Source organism: Cryptotermes secundus, unplaced genomic scaffold (genome assembly GCF_002891405.2).
Source record: "Cryptotermes secundus unplaced genomic scaffold, Csec_1.0 scaffold462, whole genome shotgun sequence".
In the NCBI taxonomy this organism is placed as follows: domain Eukaryota; kingdom Metazoa; phylum Arthropoda; class Insecta; order Blattodea; family Kalotermitidae; genus Cryptotermes; species Cryptotermes secundus.
In genome coordinates, this window is record NW_019724744.1 from 288,401 (window position 1) to 304,150 (window position 15,750).

A 15,750-nucleotide genomic window follows, 5' to 3' on the forward strand; every position below is an offset into this window, starting at 1 on the left:
TCTTCCCATCAGGAGATGTCCAAGTAAATTTATGGATGTTACGATGTGGGAACATTGTACTTTTGATAGTAAGATGTTTTGATGTGGCAAAGTTTACTACTCTAACTCCATTATCATTACTAATTTCATGCAAACTCTCATTCCCAATTGTTGGTTTGAAAATGTCTTCCCTCCCTACTTTGGCATTGAAATCTCCTAACAAAATTTTCATAGGGTACTTCGGGAATTTATCAAATACATGTTCTAGTTCTTCATAGAATCTGTCCTTTATGTCATCAATTTTATCTTCTGTTGGGGTGTGAACATTCATGACAATGATATCACACCAGCGACCTTTTAGTATTATATATGAAATATTATCACTAACAAATTCTACCCTCTTAACTGCTGATACGATTCTCTTATGTGCGAAAAAACCTGTACCTAATTCATGATTTCCATTCCCCTTTCCATAGAAAAATGTACAGTCTCCTGCTGGTGCAATGCCACCTCCATCCCATCTGACCTCCTGCACTCCCACTAAATCTAACTTATATTTTAAGATTTCTTCTGCCACTGATCTGAGCAAACCTGCCCTATACAAACTTCGTACATTCCAAGTGCCAAAATCTCATATCCATTTTCATTGGCTTAGGTCGTTCATCCAAGGAATCCATCCAGGTCCGAGACTTTGTGTTCATTTTCGTAACATAATGAATTTTTATGGTGAGGAGTTGTTAGCCCCACCCCCAACCCCCAAGCTGGATGGCCACCCCTTGTTGGCTGTCCGTGACTGCTTATTCAATATAGTCACACCTTCCCTCCAAAACTGGAGCGCGTCTCCTCCATCCGCAACCTGAGGATGTGCCATGCCGTGGTGACTGGGACCCACCTAACATGGCCAGACAATTGACAAAGTTCAAAAATCCTGTAATTGTTAGTGTCACACACCTTCATCGGAACCTTTTAGATTCTAGTCAGTGTAATATTGCAGGAACCCCCAACATCTGATTCATTGTATGACAGCGACATTGATCAGGGCTCTGAGGTGGCTGCAGTAGACCGCAAAGGCAGTGAGACAGGAGTGCCTGAAGATGAAAAGGATAGTGGAGGAGCTGAAGTGGATGGAGAATGGGGTTAGTGCAGTTGCATCAACTCTTTGTTTCATACTGACAGCTTGCTGATGCTTTTGTTGTTTATTCAGTTACTTCATGACGCTGTCAGGTACAGACAAGTTCTTTCAATATTTATCTCCATGGAAATTTCAGCAACAATCTGTAGTTTTCAGATTATATACTGAGTATTATAGATCTTCAGATTTGACTAGAAGGATCTGATCATCTGTATGTTCAGAATATTTAGATAAAATTATGGTGAGAGGTATATTTTTGCCTGTGCTTATTTAAACACCACACTATGAAGATATATAAGGAATGGAGATATAGCTCCACAGTTTCTTAATGTCAGGACTAGATGGAAATGAATAATCAGCTTTGTGATCCTGCTGCTTTACCCCTCAGTATCAGTTAGATAGGAAACTATGTGGGCCCCAGAGCTAGTCTAGATGCTATGGAAAATTAAGGTAACATGAAGCAGGACAAGATTTCTTGACTGGCAACTGATCTTAAATGGATTCTTTTTAGTTAGAAGAACTTGATTATTGTTTGTCTTGGCGGCAGCTATGGTGGAGCAAGAGAGGCAGAGGCTGGAGCAGCTGACAGCTGGCTGGGATGATCCCACACAAGTGGACTGGGGCCCTGATGAAGGGGACACAATCACTGGGGCACCTGAAGGAGAATTGGAAGCTGTACAGCAACCCCCAACTGTTGACATAACAATCGAGCCTGGTCACACGTACAAGTGCATAGCACTCTACAATTACACAGTGAGTCCGTGCCACACCTACTGACACCTGTACAGATGCGGAGAGCAACCGAGTCTGACAGTGTTTTCTGTGGTGTAGGCACAGAACCCAGATGAACTCAGCATCGTGGAGAATGAACAGCTGGAGGTGGTTGGTGAAGGTGATGGCGACGGCTGGCTGCGCGCTCGCAACTACCGAGGGGAGGAGGGGTATGTGCCCCACAACTATCTGGATGTGGACCATGATGATCAGACTGAACAGGGGGGAGGCTCCAGCTATCAGCTGGTCTCACAGATCTCATTCAGTTCTGTGGACTACACAGTGGATGATCAGGAGGATGTGAAGATGCAGGATCAACCAGTTGTTCAGCAAGATGGTAATGTATGCTGACTGGTCACATTAATTATCGCTGCAAGCATCAAATAATTAGAGTCAAAGATTAGTGTCTCCTGGGGTGTGATGCTGTGTAGTCTGGGAGAAAGCTGCCAACGATTTGAAACCTACTGTCCTAATTTTCGTGGTAGAAGGGTATGCTGCATGAAAAAATGAGGGTACACTTGTAGGGAAATGAGGAGAGGAACCAGGACTGCAAACGTGCATTAGTTAGTTAGCTAAATAGGCAGATAATTAGTTAGTAGCCGGTCACGGTAGCCGAGCGGTCTAAGGCCTACACTGTCTTCGCTCGCTCGTAAACCGGGATCATGGGTTCGAATCCCACTCAGGGCATGGATGTTTGTATGCGTTTTTCTGTGTTTGTGTACAGGTAGAGGCCTTGCAACGAGCTGATCACCCGCCCAAGGAGTCCTACCGAATGTCTAAGATCTAGAAAAACCAAAGTGAACGGAGAAGTTCACGGAGGTAGGCCTAGGCCCACTGAGGCTGTAGTGCCAAGGAAAAACAAATAGTAACTCTTTATTTTAATCATGTTGTTTCAGTATGTTATACATTTATAGCACTTGCCAGTTATAGGCCATTTGCTGTAGGCAAGCACACAAGTAAAGAAACTGAATAACCAAAAACCGAGAATTGTATTGCCACTGCTGAATGTCAGATGCTTGCTTTGTGGAATGAGTAAGGTCTGGTCAATTCTTTCCAAGCACAGCAGGACAGAATTATGTCCTGGAATTTATTATATGGTATTCTGAAATGCAGTGAATGAAATATTCCTTCTAGGAATATGTCAATATGTTTCAACCCATATACTGAAAATGGTTAAACTAGTAAAAGAGCCAATTAAAATTTTTGTTTGGTTCAAATAAAATTTTTAGCAGTTTAAAAAGGATGCAGTGGAGTTCATACCTTCAGCCACTGGAAACTATGGCAGCTAGGTGTTGCTCCAAATTAGATTTTCCTATCAAGTTTTAATATTGATTTCATGCCATGGCATTACTGACTAGTGCTGTTGGTACACAGGTTTGGAAAGCTACTGTCTTGCACTGTACGACTACGAGGCCACATGTCCAGAGGAACTCTCGTTCACTGAGGGCAAAGTGATCCGAGTGTTGAGGAAAGTTGTGCACGCCGTGGATGACGGTTGGTGGGAAGGAGAACTGAACGGCTGCACTGGGCTCTTCCCCTCATTGGTTGTGGAGGAATGTCGTGAAAATGGCGAGCCTCTTACACCCCAAGTAATATGCAACACTTAAACTAACTCTTCAATATAAGACCTAAAGATTCAATAAAAGAACCAAGTTTAATGCAGTCAGCTTAGTAATGTCCTATTTCTGTCCATGTCATTGAGTTATATGTGTAATTGCAGTATTTGACTCAAAGCTTTGATGTAAAGTCCTTCTCTTCCAGTCCTCGTTACTGAGTCCTATGTCCCTCCATCTCAGTCTCGGACTTGTGAGAGACCCTCAGTGCCCCTAGCAGTATGTGCAGTTGAAATTAACATCTGATATAAGAACCCAAATTTGAACAAAATGGAAATATCTTTGCTTTGGACTCATCTTCATCATCCACTTTGTTTCCAAGACATCAATTCTCTATTACTAGAACCCAAAGTTCTAATTCCGAAGTCATGTTTCAATATTCTCCCCCCCTCCCTTTTCATGTTTCTAATCATCAGGTTTGGGGAGATTTCTGGCCCAAAGTTCTGTATGCAATTTTGTTTATGCAATATCATCCACGCTCCATTGTAACCTTCTTGCCTTGAGTGTCATAACAACACCAGTACAAACTGACTGAGTTGGCTCAAGTGATGAAACTTCTGACCTGTACTTTTTGATGCCAAGTTCAGATTGTGACTGGGACACCAATTATCCTAATTTGATTTTTACTGGGGTAGTACCTTAAATTATGCCAGAGTGTTTCCTTCCACATCCTTTTCAATTAATTGTGTACTATTGTGCAGTGATTTGACACTGTGTAGACATGTAGTTACTGACAGTGTAAATATGTAAGTAACAAATAAATATTCTTATTAGATAAGAATTAATTTCTGCTGCTCTTTTGTTCATGTTGTGATCATCATTTTCAGCTATCTGCACGTGTTACGCAGCAATGTATGTACAGCTTGCTAGATAATGCCGTACTTTTACTGCTGGTTCTTTGTTTTTATTTTAAGAATTATGATCCCAGTGACAGTTTCTGTCACAGTGGCTGGGAATTCTGATGAAGTTTTTGGAAGGATTTCCCCCCCCCCTTGGCACTACAGCCCCATTGAGCCTAGGACTACCTCCATGAATTTCTCTGTTCACTTCGGTTTTTCTAGATCTTACACATTCAGTAGGACTCCTTGGGCAGGTGATCAGCTCGTCGCAAGGCCTCTACCTGTACACAAACACAGAAAAACGCACACACACAAACTAAACATCCATGCCCTGAATGGGATTCGAACCCACGATCCCGTTTCCAAGCGAGCGAAAACAGTACATGCCTTAGACCGCTCGGCTAGTGTGACCGGCTTTGGGAAGGTTTAGCTGTATTTAATTCAGGGGGAGGCAGAATTTCTCCCCACCTTTGGCAGCATTTGGCTTGTTGCAGTCTTGCTTAAAGTGTCTAGTAATGTTGGTGACTTAAATTATTGCTGGGACATTCACATTCTCGACTCTGTTATCACATGATTGAGTGACTATAAACAGGGTTCATATTGGTAATCAGATTCATTGAACACTTACAGAGCATAACCACAAACAAATATGACAGTCTGACTGAGTTATACACTCCAAAGACTACTGTAATGACAACATACATCAAGTCTTCTCAGTCTTCACTACCCTTTGCTTGGTAGCAGTTTCCAGTGGTGGACATTCCCCTTCCTCTGGCTTCCCAAACTGTCCCTGGCCTCCACTACCAGCTTCTCACTTCTCACAACTGCAACTCTCAACCGACTCAACCACAACTGAACTACTAGCCTTGTTATATAGCCCTGGCAGGGAACACACAGAAAATGTCTCTTCCATTATTGCTTGTTCTCTCATTGCCAGGGAAATACCATGTCCACATAGCTGTTCCCTAACAACGGCTGTTGTACTGTTGCCTGTTTACACAGCTGTTACTTGGCAGTGGGTCTACATGTCACAGTATTACGTGTTACATTATGTGTATGAACCGAACTGAACTGGAATGGGAGCCTCGTACCCTTGACATTGTTATAGGATGAAGATGAGACTCCGGGATCGGCTCCCCCTGTGTTCACGCCACCGGATGTGCCTACATTCCTACTAGCTCCTCAGCAGGTCATCATTACCCAGCCCACACCTGTCATTGAGCAGCCTTCACCAAAACGTATGTCATGATTCTCATAAATAATGAGTACTGTCTCATGGGTGGATGTGACATTTGGTGACAGCAGTTAGCTCACCACATGTGCAGACCCATGGCGTGGATGGAAAATATTTACTTATGATATCTTGAAATGAGTAGTGCAATTCCCATTGAAAATTCATAAAAAGATCATGTGTTATATAAACTATATAGTACATAGGTTTTGAGGTTTTCATGACAGTAACTACTGTTAGTTCCTCGGAATTCTAGCTGTGATAGAGGGGTCATACCATCTCTCGCGGGGCTGGGGGAGCAGTCTTATCAGCTTACGTCAGCGTGAGTACTACCAGTTTGGAATGTAGCATCTTGGAGTGTGATCAGGTGTGTAGTACATTGTGTTGCTTCTTAGTTGGTATCAGTCATAGCAATTATATTACGTGGTGTTCGCGTCACTATCCTGGCACATCGATAATCGTACGGAACAATTCATAGTGAGGCCAGGGAAGTAATAGCTAATGTTTTCCACTCAGGGAGTGGCTCTGAACGTCACCACAGCAAGCATACAGCTTCGCATGCTCCACAACAGCGTTTACCTTTCCGCGTGGCTAAAGTTACGAGGCACTACCTATATCTAGATTGAGGCCTTCAGGTTTGTAACGTCATATAGTACTTTGCTGGGTAGCTCTGGCTTTCTACTTCCATTTAATGACAGAGACAGAATCCGTTCCCAAAATGTGTTTCTGTCACCAAGATGACATGACAAAAGACAACACAATGATGAGTTTTTGGACATTATCCATCTTTCTGCTTCTTTAAATTTAAAAACAAAGTTCTGGATACTAGATTCTGTCTCCAGAACATGGTTTTTAAGTAAAAAAAAAATTATACAGCTAATGTCTAAAAAGTCGATAGTTATATACCATTGTCACAGACTTTTAGATCGTATAAAAGATAATGTCCAGTATATGGTAAAGGTAAAGTTTCCCTGTGCATGCTGAAGCACAATACCATGAAGATGTATGGGGGAGAAGAGGTATAGATCAACGCATTCTTAACCTTGGGACGTCATGTTTCTTGCAACAGAGGCAGACATACCTGATCCATCTGCTGTTGAGGCAGAATTCGAACTGCAGCTTAGTCATGGACAACATGAGCAGTATGACAGCCAGTTCCAGGACTGTGCCCCACCTGCCATCACAGGTACATGCAGCTGACAAATACTGCCACTGTAATTTTATAGCAATATTATGCATCATTTTCAAAGGGGAACAAGAAACCTTATTTGGAGAGTTCTGGCTTCTGTGATACACTGCCATGTTATCCATTGAAAGTTAACCGACATTCTGGAGGAACATGTCACCTCGATCTTCGGGGTCAAAGAATAGGCCAAGCAAGAAACCAGTGTGAAATAGGAAGCAAAGTAACCCTTCTTGCTGCCTGGTTCTTCCTGGCTTCTTAAATGCCTTATTTTTTTACCCTGAAATGAAGGCAACATGTTCTTCTGAAACATCCATTGACTTTCATCATATTGTATAAGCATTATATCCCAGAAGATAGAAATCTTCATAACCACTGCTGTGAGAAGCCTCAAATCCTACAATTTATGTAGAAATTATGTCGTTTCTCGATCTGTGACTTAGTATCAGGGCCTATACTCTGTGACAGATTTTCTTCAAATTTGATATGGGAGAGTTTCACTAAATATTATCAGTCTATTGTGATTTTCAACTTCATTGACCCTTATGAAGGCCTGGTTTACATAAGGTCATAAGTGAATGTTTTCATTAACTTATATACTGTTTCACAGATTTTGTGGGAATTCCTCTAAATACTATGGGAAATACCAATTTTCATTTGTATCAATGCACTACAAATCCTAGTTTTTATGAGGTCATAAATTAAATGTTTCATGTATCTCACAGATTTTATTGAAATTATGAGAGACTTTTATTAATTTTCATTCCATTATTTCATTTTTTTAGTAACCTTATAAAGTTTAAACAATGCTGTCAGTAATGTTGAGTGCTACATTATAGAATATACATTTTTCAATCTTGTCGTGTTAGGAATGAAAATGCTATACCTACATGAGGTTTTGCTATGTTAAAATGAAATAAGAAATGGACTGAGTAGGTTCTGAGATAGAGGGCTCCTGCACTATGACTGTTTTTGTAACATCTTGTTGTATCTTATACTGGCTGCTTTCCCAGTGGATGAGTGCCCCACCATCTCAGTTGAAGACGATGAGGAGGAGGTAATGTTCTCTTGTATTGTACAAACCACATTATAATATCTGATCATAGGGAAATAAGTTCCCAATAGAGCACATTCAACAACAAGTCAAACCAGAATCCTCATGCTTGGTAGATCAAGGAAAGCAGTTTCAGTTCCAGAGGAAGGAAGATATGAAACAAATGAATGGAGGTACAGGAACTCCCCAGTTTATGCAAAATGTCATACAGGGTAAGACTGCATAAATTGGACATAGGCAAATAATGTTCTGAAAGTTTCCTTATTCACTCAAAGCATGGCATTAGATTTGCAGCTAGTTCCCCTCACATCCCCCCCTCTGTCACCAACATAAAGCTGTACTTCCCCTTCTTCCCTGTCTTGATCGGCCAGCAAACAGTTTGCATTTGAGCAAGAGCTGATCTAGTTGAATGCATTAAAATTAATCTCCATTTTTCAAACTTGCATATGACAAGGAGTACCTGTAATGTCAGTTATTATTCTTCAGGAAGCAAAGAGGAAATATCTGAAACACAAAAATAATTACAGGATCTTTCTAATTAGGTCATCCTTTTGAACATTCGTATCTCTTAAATGAACAGGTCTATACATTTTGTCACGTGTACGAGTGACTAGTGACAGGATTTGGATTTGTGACTTGATTTATTGACCACTTAAACACACAACTTGAAATCACAGGTAACTATAGCAGCCACACTGGTTTACACATTCTAAAGATCACTGTAACTACAGCAGTTTTCTGTGTTTGCACTAGTCATTTTTGGTAACAGTTCTTATCACTACCCTCTGCTTAGGTCCTTACCATCTGTTGAATATCCCACAACTTAACTAAGCTCTGAACTCTGTCCCGCCTATAACCCCTCAGCACAGACAGACAGAAAACAAAGCTCTTCTATTTTTGTGTGCGTGTATGTCACCGGCATTACCTAGCAGTGGCCACTGTTTACAGAGTCACTGCTTAGCAATGGGTCTACAAGCTACAATATTAAACAATGTGCACTATGTGGATTATGTTCTCCTATGTTATTACATTATGTAGAGTTGTAGGTGGGTAGTGACATTTTAAGCGAATATGATTCTCCACCTTCAGGGTTGAAGTGTAGAATTTATATAGGCAGGTTAACAAGGAAATTGGAGAGCGTCTCATGACTTCCATCCCTGCAAGCTGCCTATGTAACTGAGCCAGTTCCTGAACCTACACACTTCAACCCTGAAGACGGAGCAGCGTGTGCCTCTGAATCATCTGTACCCATCTACAAGACTACAAGGTGTCATTACCCGGAAGTCCAGAATCTGAGCAATCATGGCTGAAAGAATCTCAAAACTTAATAAGTTCCTCTGTTGATAAAGAATAGACATTTGTTACCAGTATATTTCCAGTTTCATAAATGTTCTTTGTGGCATCCTCATGCAATGCAGACAGTGTCTCATCTGTGCAACAGTTCCTTCCAAGCACAAGTGAGCATGTCAGCATTAATCATAGCAGCAGCTTTATCAGTCCTTGTTCGCATTCATAAAGGTTTCCAGGTAGTTGGGGGGGATGTACGTTATTCCTGATGTAGCCAGCACCACAGGAATAAGTGACTAAGGGGGCCAGGCAGTGGTCCCTGCCTGATCAGTCCACATACGAAGAGAGCTCACCTCCTTACATGAATGTCCTGTAGCACTGTGTAGGTGACAGATGATGTCTGACACAAACAGATTAGCATTTTTTTGTGTAGGTGAGGCACTCAGTGATCTCATTTCACTTCATCGTTGTTTTAACCTGTGTTCATAGGCAAGAGAACTGTCACAGTGAATGTAAAGCTTCCTTTATTCCCCAGTATAATGTACTTTATTTCTTATTTGTAGTAATCTCATTTCTAAAATGTGACCCAATTCAGAGTGAACCTGTAGTTTTAAATGAAAAGAAAATAGCAGTGTCTAACACATGGGTGGATGCCCTTAATTGTGTCAATTCCTTAGCCTATTGCGGCACTGGCATTAATTCAGAATAACAGGCAGAACATCATTGTCATAGTATCTCTATTGTTTATAAATGAACCCCTCGATCTGCAACATACCAATGTTCCTTGTGCCAGGTCCCCTTCAGCTGTCAGTTATTCTGAACTGAACATTATATTTAATCAACAGGATTTCTGAAGAGATCAACTGTTACAGGTCTTGCCACAGGTTGAAGTGACAGCACAATCAGAAGTTGACAGCGACGGTGACAGAGCTGAACCGCCAACCCTCCAAGATGACAGTTTCAATCTAGGGGTAGCTCAAATTGTCATTACTGCTGCAACCCCGGTGATGGAAGAACCAGAACAGCCATTCCCTCCTCCACCCACAGAAGAAGAAGTAAACGCATCGGAGGATGCAGAGGAGGTTGACCAGCCCTCAGTAGAGGAGCCATCATTGTCTGAAGATCCGACAGTGGCTGAGGTCATTGAAGAACCAGATGATCCAACAGACTCAGCTCCCTTCCCAATCAGCAGCAGCACTGGAAGTGAAGAGGACACATACACAGGGCCCAGCACAGCCGAGAATTCACAGAGTCAGCCTGCAGAGCATCCGAAAACAGTTGCAAGCAATGCAGTGGGTGAGGATAGCATCCCTGATGAACTTGAACCTCACCAGCTGGCTCAGCTTCAGGACCTCAAAGAATCAAACGCTTAAAAAATATCACAGCCAGGCTGCTGAGCCACGCAGTGAGTGAACATCACCAAGTCAAGCCAAGGAGCAAGTTATGTTGAGCAAGCTCTATGAGATATGAAGCTTCCACAGTGGCTATATGCAAGGAAGTATTCTAGGATGATAAGTTGTGTGAAGATGGAGTTAATATTGGTCTCCATCCTCACATGTCTGCTCACCTAGGAATTCACTGCTTGAGTAAACTCCTTCAAAAGTTCTGCAGTAGCATATTACAAGAACCTTAGACTTGTGCCTTTCGATGAGAAAAATTACACTTCCAATATATTCAGAAATTTCTCTGTTTCTTGTGGAGAGGTGCTTGACAATGATCACTCAGTCCTGTGCGACAGCATGCTCATAATATTTTGTATAGTACAGATCTATTGTACAGTGTACATTCTGCATCATGCTATCTTTTAGCTCACCACCACATAGACTGGGGTTCTTGAGTTCTGTGTATACTCTTAACAGCAGCTCATGATGTATAGTACCTATATTTTTATCATTCCTTCAATTTACACCAACCATCTATGTAATTTATCTTAGAAGCTGAACATAAAGGTTTGGTTTCCATGTCATAGGAAGAACAGTATTCTCCATTCCTGAGGGCTTTCCACCTCATGATTTCTATGTTACTACGTTCAGTTATCTGAGAGAATATTTCTTGGAGATGGATTCTGGCTTCAGTCTTGTTCCCTTGGGATCCTCGTCGAACACATATGACACTGTGGCAGAAACTGGACAGCTCAAACAAGTGACATGTACAAAATAGTACAGTGCACCCCCACATTACAGATATTCTGGTTGTGGAATTTGGCCCTCACAAGAATCATAGAATGTGACCATAAAATTCACAAGATGGACCATTATAGAAATTTTGGACAAATATTAAATTTGTTTAAACACATAATGCAAGACAACAACAGATTAAGCTGAAATTATTTTTTAGGGAATTCAGATTGCATACGTGTGTGCATTGGTGACACAGCAGGATATAGAGAGAGCCACTGGTTGGCCTGTGTACATGCATCAGTGATGTAGAGGATTGTCTGGTAGCATGGCTGCTATTCCCATCTCTTTCTTCATATTTTGCAATGTATTACCCTTATTTAAGATGTGTGGGAAGTGGCCCTTGAGTTCAAATGCAAGCAGCACAGCTAAAGGAACACAACACAACCTTCTGTTGTTTGTGATGGGTAAATAAGTACGTTTTTTTATAACTGTGGACTGAAAAATTTCCATATGAATGCTTCTCCATTTATAACATGGGAGTTAATGGAAAAATAGGATTCATATTATGGAATTTTACAATACAGACACATATTCCATAACATGGGGTCATGCTCCATTGTTTCTTCTGATACATAGATTTTTTTTGTAAGGTTGCTCTGAAATGAAAACTTGTTCTTTAATATCATAGATCAGTATGCTTGATGTCATATAAAATGATAATTAGTTGACTAAATAATTTAGGGTATTACTTGCTCAAATATTTGTACTTCTGCTAGCGCCATTTCCATTTTCTGCAGGCCCATGAATGAAAATTCTCTCCAGTCTTCTTCCCATAACCCTACCTTTTCAATTTCTTGCCACTTCTTTCCTCTCCTCTTCCTGTCTTGCAATACCTGGCTGAACCATCTTTTCTGAGTTATCCCACGTATATTTGCATTTTCAAAATATTGTAATCATTTTTCTTCTCACTCTTTTAAGTTCTGAACTCTAGTTCATTCTGTAAAAATTTGATTTATTATCCTTTTTTTTTTCCTCAATACTTCTCAGAAGTTTCATATAATTTCATATTCATCAGCTATTTCTTTGGGGGCACGCGGTAGCATAGTTGGTTGAGGCACTATGTTGCGGGATCGAGTCCTGATGACGTCATTGGTTTTTTTTTTTTCAATTTACCTAATCCTTCCAGCCACACTATGGCCCTGGGGTTGACTCAGCCTCTAACAGAAATGAGTACCAGGAATATTCTCGGGGGGAAAAGGGTGGCCGGCACATAGGGCTGACAACCTTACCGCCCTCTATGAGCCGATTGTCTGGAAAATGTGGGAACCTCAACATCTCACAACCCTGTGGGCCTCCACGGCCTGTTACAGGGATAGCTTTACTGTTACTTGTAGATATTTCTTATTCATGTACATTTTTTCATCTAATTTGTTCCCTTATATTTATGAAAGTATTTGTTTATTAAATTCCAAAGCTGTACACACTTCACCATTTAAAATGCAATCCAAACAATAATCATAAGCCATTCCCCCCATGCAACTGACTCTCCCAGTTATCCTCATGACATGCAACTCAGTCACCCTGGGTCACCAGTTGTACATTGCTACAGTTGTGAACAAAGTACCAAATAAGAAAACCTACTGATGTCACCTACAAGCTTGCATATACTGATGTAGTTTGAGTTGTGTTTTAAATTGTACATGCTGTATTTGCATGTTGTAAACACACATTTGGCCTTCCAGAATTGTATGATACCCTTGTTTTAAACATAATATGGCAGATTTGAGTTTGATATTTAAGCATTTGTAAATTAAATTACCATACACTTTTTCCATTTGATTCAAATTCTGTCAGAATGCCTGTCTCTTTGATTTCAATAGCTGTGGGGTATGTGGCAACAGAAGCTTCAGATATAATTAATATGAATTTTGGGTCTTAGGAGAATATTTGTCTGGAATGTCAGATGTTATGAAAGATTTCTGTTGTCAGTCTCAGTGCTGGTGTCTGCAGTCATTGGAATTGAGATTTAATCACTTCTGTTTGATACTGTAGAATACTAAATTCTGTTTCTGAATATCTGGAGACTTGCCACAATGAAAGATGTGTATTTATGTTAACTCAGAATGAATACAGCTTTCAACAAGAGGGCTTGTCCCTAGCGATACTGTGACAATATTCAGGGTGGGTACTACTGTAGGGTCTGTTCTCTCTTCTCTCAGCCGTGCCTTCTCATCATAAGGAAGTGTTGTCTGTTGCTGCTGTATTTCCCAGAATCCTAAGCAGACTGGACTTGGCAGCATCATTCTTGTCATCTCTTCTACAGTCAGTTTTGTGATGTTACAAAGGTTTTTCTAGGCATCCCAATAGACACAACTCAGTACGAAAGTAGATTATGGTGAAATAAGTGTACATGATTGACCATGATTGTTTATATAAGATAAACCTTAAACCACTGTGTGGGGCAAAGCCTTCCCACACATGAGGAAGGAAGTGTTTCATGCAGCATACTGTATATTTCAGCCCATACAAAAATTATATTCAGGCATTTTTATTTAATTTTATGTTGAAAATCACTTCATATGGTGTGTTCGTTTCTCTCCATCCCTGGTCTAGCTGTTAGGTGATCATAACAGGGTTTATAGGGCAGAAGTGACCTATGCCCACTGATGTTCTGCTACTTGGCAAAAGTTGATTCATATAATAATCAGGATGGTGCACTAGTGCAGTAAGTAATATAAAGCTGATGAAAAAGAATGTTCACGAAAGGTAAAATTGTCCGTGCACTTAAGCACCATCATATGAAAACATGAGAATGGAGGTATACCTGTATGCACTATTAACGTAGACACTAGATGCAGTTCGTGTGGTCACTTTACCCCTGGAAAAAGAGCCCCTCGTATGCATTGGATACGAGGCAGGGTGGACCCCATAGTCACTCTCAACAGTCCTGAGAATAGAAACAATCTCTTGCTCCTGCCAGGAATTGATTTCTGAGTCTTCCAGCCTGTAGCACAGTCACTATAGTGACTACTGTTTTCATATGTAAGCAATTTAAATGTAACTATAATATATTAATAACTTAGCTACGTGCAAAATGCAGCGCAGGAATGTCTCTTAACACACAAAAAAATCTTTTCTTGTGCAGTTTTGACATTCATTGCACATATCTCATTTCTTTAATCATTAGAGTATGGCAGATTGAACCATTGTAACCTCACATGCCTTGGTAGTAACAATGAGTTTCATCTAGGAAACAACAGACATCAGCTGACCCAGACTCAGTGCAATGACACACAAGATCTGCTGCAGCCCTTGAAGGCAGCGATGTATGTTTCTTGTATATGATGTGGAACTGAGTCTAAAGATGAACAAGCAAACTGCCATGCCCAGTATGCATGTTAATTGTGAGGTTAGGAGAGTCTTTCACGTTGTGTACAATGTAGAGATTGCCTAGGCCAACATAACAGTGCTTCTGGTCTGGGCACTATTACTTGCCTTTATACATACCTGTACAAGGGGTGGGCCCCACTGAGAGCATGTCAGTGATCTTTTTATACTTGAGAATAACAACAATTGCCCACCGCTGCTGTAGAATTAGTGTAGATCATATAAATGTGTCACAATACATTCCCTCATCAATAGAGATAACTATCATACAGCTATCAGTTTGCCTCCTCTAACAGCAAAGTGCAACTGTTTTGTGACATTTGAGGTTTTCAGTGGCGATTATCGAGATTATGATCTTGCTGGATGTGATGTCGTGTAACCTGGTAGATAGGTACCAGTGCTTTGGAGGAAACACCTCTCTCCATCTTATAAATAAGGTATTCTGGGGTGAGATGCTTTGTAGTTTGGTGCACTGACACCAATGTTTTGTTGAAATCTGCTGCCTCCAACTCTTACCCTGAAGACAGAGGTAGTAGATTCTTCTGAGATGTTGTTACTTATCTACCAAATTATACAGTTCCACACCCCTGTGCTTCATTAATTACGGATCAGGCCATGAAGACATATGGATAAGTGGAGGTACAGTTTCAAGCATTCTCTTCCTCAGCATCAGATGGAAATGAGTGATCAGCTTCATGAGACGGCCGCTTTTCCTTCAGGGAAAGAGCCCCCAATATCCATTGGACAGAAGGCTGGCTGGGCCTGTGTTGGTCTGCATGTGGTGGCTAAGAGATAGTATTTACTTTCAGCAGGAATTTAACCCTGATTCTCCGATCTACAGCCTGGCCATTACGGTGAATTACCTTGGCTCTCTAACTGCAGTCTTATCACAGTTTTGTAACACAAAATGCGTGCACTTTGCAGGGTAGGGGCAGTCACTTTCTGAAGGCAGAAACTGAGCACTTACCAGAGGGACCTCTTAGAGTGATGCCACATGTAATCATGTGCCAGTTTCATATTGTGTGTCAGACAGGCCTACAGCTGCTCGCTTCAAACTTATGTACACTTAAATTTGTTACCTCCTGATAAGCAAGTATGGTTGTAATGTTACCAGCAGAACTGTAATACTGAGAGTGTATGGAAATATAAGTAAT

At 40.9% G+C, this 15,750-nt stretch overlaps 1 protein-coding gene across 6 annotated transcripts in view; it reads left to right on the forward strand.

Annotated features, from left to right (window-relative positions):
* LOC111862797 (protein nervous wreck) overlaps positions 1-11,880 on the forward strand; it is a 33,995-nt gene extending 22,115 nt beyond the window's left edge. For 3 of the 6 annotated variants that reach the window (XM_023848478.2, XM_023848480.2, XM_023848483.2), the window contains 8 exons: positions 974-1,115; positions 1,659-1,864; positions 1,943-2,219; positions 3,257-3,471; positions 5,443-5,572; positions 6,635-6,751; positions 7,762-7,805; positions 9,962-11,880. In XM_023848478.2, the coding sequence (XP_023704246.1) occupies positions 974-1,115; positions 1,659-1,864; positions 1,943-2,219; positions 3,257-3,471; positions 5,443-5,572; positions 6,635-6,751; positions 7,762-7,805; positions 9,962-10,462 (1,632 nt within the window). In that variant the 3' untranslated portion in view covers positions 10,463-11,880. The remainder of the gene's footprint in view (positions 1-973; positions 1,116-1,658; positions 1,865-1,942; positions 2,220-3,256; positions 3,472-5,442; positions 5,573-6,634; positions 6,752-7,761; positions 7,806-9,961) is intronic. The other 3 variants (XM_023848479.2, XM_023848481.2, XM_023848482.2) reach the window with 3 other exon arrangements.
* The last annotated feature ends 3,870 nt before the right edge of the window (positions 11,881-15,750 follow it).